This window comes from Populus euphratica, unplaced genomic scaffold, assembly GCF_000495115.2.
Source record: "Populus euphratica unplaced genomic scaffold, PopEup_1.0 scaffold82.1, whole genome shotgun sequence".
Classification (NCBI taxonomy): Eukaryota; Viridiplantae; Streptophyta; class Magnoliopsida; order Malpighiales; family Salicaceae; genus Populus; species Populus euphratica.
Window position 1 is genome coordinate 249,785 of NW_011499961.1, and position 9,485 is coordinate 259,269.

General features: G+C 32.7%; 1 protein-coding gene and 1 long non-coding RNA gene across 2 annotated transcripts; one reads left to right on the forward strand and one right to left on the reverse strand.

Moving 5' to 3' along the window:
- The first annotated feature begins 2,399 nt into the window (after positions 1 to 2,399).
- LOC105138699 (uncharacterized) lies at positions 2,400 to 6,586 on the forward strand. Its single transcript, XM_011044868.1, has 4 exons — positions 2,400 to 3,580; positions 3,838 to 4,004; positions 5,376 to 5,460; positions 6,199 to 6,586. Exons 1-4 carry the CDS (start codon positions 2,622 to 2,624, stop codon positions 6,386 to 6,388), a joined length of 1,401 nt encoding a protein of 466 aa, XP_011043170.1. The 5' UTR covers positions 2,400 to 2,621; the 3' UTR covers positions 6,389 to 6,586.
- Positions 6,476 to 7,088, reverse strand: LOC105138698 (uncharacterized). Its single transcript, XR_844832.1, has 2 exons — positions 6,807 to 7,088; positions 6,476 to 6,775 (listed from the first exon to the last, which is right to left on the reverse strand). It is a non-coding gene; the product is annotated as an uncharacterized LOC105138698 (long non-coding RNA).
- Positions 7,089 to 9,485: the final 2,397 nt, after the last annotated feature.

A 9,485-nucleotide genomic window follows, 5' to 3' on the forward strand; every position in this document is an offset into this window, starting at 1 on the left:
GATATTTAACTCGTACTCTATGATGTGCTAGAAAATTTTTTCTCTAATAAAAAAATGTATATATAGATTTTTCTAATATGTTTTTAACAAAAAAAATATTCGAAGTGTAAATAAGAAAACTTATTTATACATGTAATTAAATAAACAAAAAATCATCCATGTTAAAGTTATTAATAATAATTAAAAATAAAACTAAAAAAATAAAAAGATAAATATAAATCAAGATATTTAATATCACAAAATATGATATTTATCAGGTTGTATTTGTTGAATTTGTTTATTAAATTAATTTTTATTCAATCAAATAATAATAGAAATAGACACATACATTAAATTGATTGATTAAATAAAATAAAGTGAAAAAAATATATTATGCAAGGTTGAACATATTAGAAATATTATCTGAAAATTTAAATAAAATAAAATAAAATGAAAAAAAATATATTATGCAAGTTTGAACATATTAGAAATATTATCTGAAAATAAAAATTTTTATTTTAAAAAATAAAGTTAATCTATGCAAAAGATAAAAAAATATAGATAAATCAAAATAATTTTTTTAAAAAATTAAATACACAAATCACAATTAAAAAAAATCTCTATCCAAAAAAAATTAAATAATCAACAAAAGAAATCAAAGATGATGGGTATAAATTGAAACACAAATTTGAAAATTATTTAAAAAGAGACATTAAGAAAAATTTCAATTAGAAAAAGCAATATTACATGAAAAAAAATAGTCCAAGTGTTATGATTTAACCAGTCAAACTTATGATGCAAATTATAAACTCAATTAGGTTTAATATTTTTATTTTTTTTATTTTTAAATTTATATTTAACCTAAAATAAAAAACCACTAAAAGAAAACAAAAACACAACCCATCTTTAGAGCACTATAATGAAAGAGCCTAGGCTTGTGGGTTGGTCTTCAAGCCCAAGCTCACGCATATGTGTTTGCTTTATTTTTTAAAAGAACGGAAAACTTATTATTCAACTCTATTTTTTGAAAAAAAAAGGTGAATATTGCTAGTAAAAATAAATAATATTTGAGCCATCACTTTGATAGTTGAAAAATCATTGCTATATTATTTTTGTCTAAAAATTCTATTTTTAAAATCAATTTAATTAAAAAAAACTTCATCAACACTCTTCGAATGCCTATAAACCAGCCCATTAATCAAAATATTAAAAAATAATTCAAAAGCTGGAAAACAAAAGGGGTCAATTTTGGATTTCTTAACTTAAATATACCTTTTCAGTTAACACTAAGACTTTAAATAACCATCATAAAATTCTTTTAATATAATAAAACCTGTAAATATAAAAAAAAATCATTTTGATAGTTAGAAATGATGTGAAAAATAATTTTTTTTATAGTCAAAATTTAGTAATTTCTCGAACTTGGTAATCTCTTTCACTAAAAGAAAACAAAAAAAACAACCCATCTTTAGGGTACTGTAATGAAGAGCCTAGGCTTGTGGGTGGGTCTTCAAGCCCAAGCTCACAAATATGTGTTTGTTTTATTTTTTAAAAGAACGGAAAACTTATCATTTAATCCTATTTTTTTTTATAAAAAAGGTGAATATTGCTAGTAAAAATAAATAATATTTGTCTATGAATCTACATTCTAGCCATCACTTTGATAGTTGAAAAATCATCGCTATATTGTTTTTGTCTAAAAATTCTATTTTTAAAGTCAATTTAATTAAAAAAAACTTCACCAACACTCTTGGAATGCCTATAAACCAGCCCACTGATCAAAATATTAAAAAACAATTTAAAAGCTGGAAAACAAAAGGGGTCAATTTTGGATTTCTTGACTTAAATATACCTTTTCAGTTAACATTAAGACTTTAAATAACCATCATAAAATTTTTCTAATATAATAAAACCCGTGAACAATAAAAAAAAAAATCATTTTGATGGTTAGAAATGGTGTGAAAAATATTTTATTTTATAGTCAAAACTTAGTAATTTCTCGAACTTGGTAATCTCTTTCTAATCAAAAACTAAAAAATAATATAAATAAATTTTTAATTTTGGAGATTTAAATGTATTTAAATTATATAAGTTGTGTTATTTTAAAGATTAATTACCTAAATATATTTATCATAAAAATTTTAGCATATTATTTATGTTTTAAGTCTTCTTTATTTTGATTTTTTTTATACTAATTTCATCATTGAAAAACAGCTGGCCTTTAATTAGTACCCTATCTCATAAAATAAAACTTTGATTACCAAGATAAATTATTAAAAAATAGGATTGAATCTACATTATTATTATTATTCTATGAGTGCGCGTGAAGAGGGTCCATCTATATTTAAAAAAAGACTTTTGATGTTTTCCATCATAATATAATAATACACACTCTATCTCAAAGGCTATTTAATAAATCAAAGTTAGATTTCCATCTGGCACTCGCACTAATATCAATCCATCCAGAGGAAATGGAAGGTGGGTGGTGTCCTTCGGCTTGGCGACATTACACTTGAAAGAACCCCGGATTTCCTTTGCAACGAAGTTTTAGCGCGGGAAGCAAGACAGTTTATCTCCTTGTGTACATAATTACCCCCCACGCCCAAAACTTACCAGAAGGATCACAACTCACACGCCCAAAAATGGCATCTCAAAACCCTAATCAAAATTCGTCCCTCTACCCACAAATTATCCAATCAAAACCCGACCCTCTATTCACCTCCTCCTCCCCATCTCCATCCTCAAATCTCTACCCCAAAATTGATCCAGAAGACCTCGTCGAAAACCTTTTTCCTGTACATGATCATTCACAACACGAATATCCACGCGCGCAGTCACACGCTCAAGCGCCACCCTCCGCCCCACCGGAGGTTGTTGAGGAAGTCTTGATAAAGATCGCAGGTGCTGTTGTTAATCTAATTGATAAAAACTATAGTGTAGAACTCGCTTCCGGCGATCTTCACATCGTTAGGCTTAGTCAGGGAAATAATGCTGTGGCTGTTCTGGCCCGTGTTGCTGATGAGATCCAATGGCCATTGGCTAAGGATGAGGCTGCTGTTAAGCTTGATGATTCTCATTACTTTTTCTCCCTTAGATTTCCTAATGAGAATTACTCGTCAGATTCGAGCGACGAGGAGGATGACAAGAGGGAGAAAAGGGTTGATGGGGAGAATATATTGAATTATGGATTGACGATTGCGTCGAAAGGGCAAGAGAGATTGTTGTTGGAGTTTGATCAGATCTTGGGGAGTTATAGTTGTTTTTCGGTGCAGAAAGTATCGGAGAATGCTAAGGAATTGTTGGGTGGAAATGTGGCCAAGGATACTTCGCCGATGGATATGAAGTTAGGAGGGGAGAAGAAGGAGATTATGGAGGGGAAATGTGCTGCCTATTGGACTACATTGGCTCCTAATGTGGAGGATTATAGTGGGACTGCTGGTAAGTTGATTGCTGCGGGGTCAGGGCAGCTGATTAAGGGGATTTTGTGGTGTGGTGATGTAACTATGGATAGGTTGAAGTGGGGGAATGAGGTTATGAAGAAGAGGATGGACCCGAAGGAGAAATCAGAGATTAGTCCTGCTACTTTGAAGAGGATCAAAAGGTGTGGAGATTATAAGATGATGCTGGTCTATCTGCTTTTCTTTTACCTTGAATTTGCCTGATTTTCTTTCTTATTGTGTGGTCTTCAGATTATAGTCCTTTACCTTGAATCATATTCTAGATTAGAAAGCAGTGGATGTAATACTAGTGTGTGCTTGTTATAGCAAAGAAAACTGGGTTTCTACTGTTGTTCTGATTGGTATTGTTTTAAATCAAAATAATCACTTCAAGGATACCTTAGTTTGCGTATGCATGCAGGGCTAAGAGGATGACAAAAATGACCGAGAAAGTAGCAAATGGGCTTCTCTGTGGGGTGCTGAAAGTATCTGGATTTTTCACAAGTTCGCTTGTGAACTCAAAAGTTGGCAAGAAATTCTTTGGCCTTCTTCCAGGGGAAATTGTCCTTGCATCCTTTGATGGATTTAGTACGTCTATCATCTTGAACCTTAATATTGAGTGTTTTTTGTATAATAGATAAGGTTGAATGTGCTTTCTTTACTCCTAACTGCAGCTTTACTTTTAAATGTTGGTAATTTCTGTGAAAGTTGGATCACTGCACCTGCTTCATTATCAACATTTCCCTTTTTTTTTTTCTGCTAAATTTCTGTGGTTTTTCCCCTTGTTTCCATTACTTGTCATGTTGTTGAGTCTCTGGTCTCATATTTCTCTAGGTATGTTTGTAAACGTTGATAGAAAAAAGAAAGGGAATAATATACTGAACCTTCTGCATTGAAGTATTTCTGGAGTAATTTTTATTGATGGAGATCATTACACTGATGTAAAAGTAGCTCCCCATTCAATTAGCTTTCACGCATCAGATCAGTCTTTTAGATAAATTTTGCAGGTCTAAGGTAGATGTGGACGATAACATAGGAGTGATTATGGCCAATTTCGGCTTTAACCTTAATGGATCAGTGCATTAGTTTTCTACTCGTTGAGGTTTATTCATCATAATGAATGGGTAACAGATTTTAGGCAGCAGTTTTATTTTATATCCATATCACATAAGGATGAGGTGATATGAATTTTCCTGACTACCATTTATTAAATTGACACGCATTGTTGATTGTTCAAAGTTGTCTGTTCATTGTGATGGCTATTCTACTGCATGCCTCTTGTCCCATTTCAATTGAAAAATGCCTCATATTTTGGTTGTTCTGCTAGCTAGCTAGATTTCAGGTCTATACAACATTGAATTGTACTCTCTTGAGGCCTTTAGCTTTCTGTTTCAACATAAAGTTGAATATATCTTAGGTCAACATTGAAACCTACCATTTATTAGACAGTTAACAACATTGAATGGATGCATAGTTGGGAGGTCACAAAGATTTCCATTCATGAATGGGAATTGGACCAAAGAAAGGGATGCAATTTTGGACTGTTGGATTAGATTCTGTTCTTGTTAACTCCCATGATGGTGGGTCATTATCTCAATGCCTTGACTGTCCATTGGTAGATATTTGGAGACTGCTATCAGTTTGCTGTTAATCCCCGCGTTAATGCTGTGTTTTTTTCCCTTCACTGGAAAATCATGGAAGTTCATTTCCTATTCATTCATTCTTTAAACGCCAAATTTGACATTGCTATATTTTTTGAAAAAGAAAAAAGAAAAAAAATAATTTTCATTAATTGTGCTTGTCTGTTAGGCCATAAATTTGTTCAGCACTGAGCATTTGCTGATCAGATATATATGATTTTGTTTGTGATCTTTCTAGAGTGAACTTCTATTGGTGATTTGCACATTTGTATTGAATCTCCCTCTGTACTTCATTGTATTTCCATTTTCATGTAAACAGACAAGGTGTGCGATGCTCTTGAAGTAGCTGGACGAAATGTGATGTCAACATCGTCTACTGTGACAACTGAACTTGTCTCCCACAGGTAGAGTTTGCATCAAAGATGAAATGGTGACATGTATAAAAAATCAAGGAACTCTTTGATCTGACCTGACTCTCTAACTGTTTATTAATGAAAGGATGAATAGCAAAAATTTATAGTCCTATCATAAGGTAGATCTGTTTGGACTGACAGTATGGAGAGGTAATAGGTTTTTATTCCTGTGTAAGTGTCAAGAATCATTACATCTTTTTGCATCTTCTTTTAATCAGAAATGACGAGAGTATAAAATTGGCCTGTAACCTGTCAGCAATTATCAGCATGTGATTGGAGAACCAATTATACAATTATGCTTTGTGTAGAAACTGGGCCTGTAACCTGTCAGCAGTTTTGAACACCTGTTTGGAGACCAAGGAAACAAATCATACAATTATGCTTTATGTCACTGTTGTGCCTTAATCTCATTGTGTCTGGCATTCAATAGATTGAGCATTCACAATATCAATATTATCTTAAATCAGTAATGGGTTCTTTTGGTGGTCTAAAATCTAAAAAGGCACCTGAATTGGACCAAATCTTTTGTTAGGCTATTGGTCTCTTGTTTCCTTAAAGTCATGAAGTAAGACATCGACTTCTCAATAAGTTTTTTGATACCACAATGCATTCCTCTGAAAAAGCAGTGGTATGTGTGAACGAGGTGTTCAATTTAAAAGAGCTATAGCCCTTGAGGAGGTGGGTGGGGGGAGAATTGAAGTGTGAAGTTGTTGTATGTTGCTCTTGCAGGTATGGTGAAGAAGCAGCCAAAGCTACAAATGAAGGGCTTGGTGCTACAGGGCATGCAATTGGGACTGCATGGGCTGCATTCAAAATCCGAAAGGCATTTAATCCAAAAAGTGTACTGAAGCCCAGTTCACTGGCCAAGTCTGCTGCTAAAGCTGCCGCCGCCGAGAAGAAGGCAAAAAATTCCAAGTGACTGGGATGCTCCAGTCTCCACTTTTACCTACTGTTAAGATGAGACATTAAATAGAAATGTTGTTTGTCTGTAGCTGGATTTATATAGTAATTTTATATAATTTATGTAACAATTCATAGCAAACATGATGTGAAATACTAAACTTGAACATGCAGCGCTGGCTTTTCTAATGTAGCTCCTTTCCTGAATGGGTTCTCAGCTTTGCAGGTGCGTTCTGAAATTACCATAGAATTGTTCCACTGGCTTCGCTTCCGTGTGGCATTTTGAATGTAGGAATCTATAACATTTTGGAATGGCATTTTCATTTGGCAGATTTGAAAATCTGTGGCCCCATACTGGGTTATCAGTTTACTATTGTTCAGCTCGCTCTTACAATCATTTGAAGATGTTCAGCTCGCTCTTACAATCATTTGAAGATGATTCCACAACCATTCCTGAAGATATCGTAATTAAACAAGTTACCAACAAATTCTATCCTTAAAAGATTCATCGTGTTCCTTTTTTCAAGTGCTAGCCAGTAGAATTAGTTAAACACCATTCTCTTCTGCGGATATTTTCATACCCTTTTAGCTTTTCCGACTCATGTAGCCAGACAGGAAAATATAGGTGTTTGGTGATGTGTGGAATGCCATTGTTCTCATTGCGTCTTTGGACAAGTGATCATGGTATTATTCATCAACTAAAGGCACTCTCTCTTTCACACACAGCTAGCTCTTCAAGCTCCTGGAAGACGAATTTCACACAAATCCACTGGTTCATGCGAGACAGACAGACACACAAGGCATGCCTTGTGCTTAAAATGGCCTTGGAAGTCTCAGCCTCTTCATGGTGCATCAGCATCCACCTTCCTATCCTACCATTTGTGTGCCAGTCACTAATCGAATGGTGGGTCATATCCTCAAAGTGATCTAATGAGATAACAAAACATTTGGGATAGCAATTAACAAACAAACCACACCGAATCATGGTGGATCCTAACAGCTCAGGAAGATTGCCAAGCGCACCATGTTTTCAGACACATCACCAGCACAAACAAGTCCATTACCTTTCCTACTCCGATAATATTTTCTTATGGAGCACCATCGTGGAAGGATGGATGTGCCCGTGGTAATTCAACTTTCAATTGGCTCCACTACCTCACTCGCCATGACCACACGAACTTGCAAAAGCTTTTTATGTCATAACAAACGAATCATGTTTTCTAGCATGCTAACCAATGATATATCAAACGGTTCATGCATCTCGGCTACGGCCCTCTTTTGCATGATTCTCTGTCTGATCCTGATAACGAGATGTCTCAGATATTTTACTCCACTTACATTTTTTTTTTTAAAAGAAGTTTATGATGAACACAGGAGAAGGTGATGATCTTGCAGTCCTATCCTATCTTACTTGCAGGAACTATACTTTCTCAAATCAATAACACTGACAGATTAATTATAGAAATTACGATCATTGAACTTCAAGGGAAGAAATGTGCCACTGGCTAGTTCCTCATGGTGGAGCTCAAAGCAGAGTACGACAAACGTGATGGTATGCTATGGGCACTGAAGCCATTGTCTGCTTTAGGGCTAAACTCATGACCTCATCTTCAAGAATAGTGGTTGTTGAGGGAAAGCAAGCCATAATCTACCGTACCTTCACATTTGAGCATGGGAAATCAATAATATTGGTGGATTAGTGAAGTGGAGTCACAAAAGCTTTGTTCTAGAGGATGAAGTCAAGCCAGAGAGAGAGAGAGAGAGAGCACGCCCCTGCTTTGCGTGTAAATTAATTATATATAGCCGTCCTCACACTCGTCTTTATCCATGATGGATTGATGATACCAGCTACCCCAACTTGATCCAAAAACAATGTTATCGCCAGCTTATATTTTCACTACCCCTTCTTTAAATTCTTTAATCCTGGGCTTTAATGATTCTATGTTAGATCCCCCGATACCTAATTAGTTCAACTTTAGCAAACTAATTCTTTTAATTAAAGAAAAAGATTGCATGTTTACCTAATTGTTCATGTGTTTGTTCATGGGAGATCAAGCATTTTTTTATTACGAACTAAATGCTTGCGTTGTATGCTTCTTTGTCATGTCAATGCTTTTTTTATTATTAAGAGATTTTTTTGTGTTTATGTTTGAGATCAATAAAATAAATATAAAACTAAATGTATAAATAAATAATAATAAATTTATTAATTTTAATTAAATATTGAGTGGGGAAGCTGGGATAAAAATACTATTTAAAAAAAAAATTAAAAATTTGTTTCAATTTGAAATTGAATCTTGAAAGTTTTAATTGATTTAAATCAATAAAATTAAATTTTATTTTTTAAAATCAAATCTTAACTTAGTATAAAAATTAATTTTTAACATTACGATAGCCTTGTACAGAATCAACTAAAACCAAATATCAAATCTAATCCCAAAACAACTTAAAGTGAAAGGATTAGATTGAAAGTAAAAAAGTCATGCGACAAAAAAATTAAGAAAAGGAAAACATTAAAGATAGTTGTAATTATATCTTTGTTCTTTTATGTTGTATTTCCATTATTTTTTTTATATTTCTTCCATTTTGTATTGTCTCGCATCTTTTAATAATTCCAAACACCATTTCGTGAAACCACACTATAATTGTTAAATGAAAAGTAAAACAAAAAAGGATGCAATAAAAAAATTAAATGGAAAGCAAAAGGATCATATTAAAAAAAATCTAATAAAAAAAACTTGAATAAAAAAAAATAAATTCAAAATGATTCACTACTAATATGAAGTATTTTTCACCTCAAATATTTTAATGTAGAATCCTTTCTCTGAGATAATCTACTATAAAAGAGAGTTTCATAACATAGTTTGTTCTAGTATAATAGTATAATAAAGTTACATTCATAGCTGTCAAAAATATTTTTTTGACACGATATAAAAAATATAATATAAATTTAAATTATAAAAAAAATCATAAAATTATAAGAATTTTTTTTTTATATATATAATTCAAGTATCTTAAAATACTAATAAAAAAATTAAATAGAAAGCAAAAGGATCATTGACACGACTAAAAGGTTGATGTCTTCTCCCAAGTGCAGGAGTGTCGAAGTAATAAAT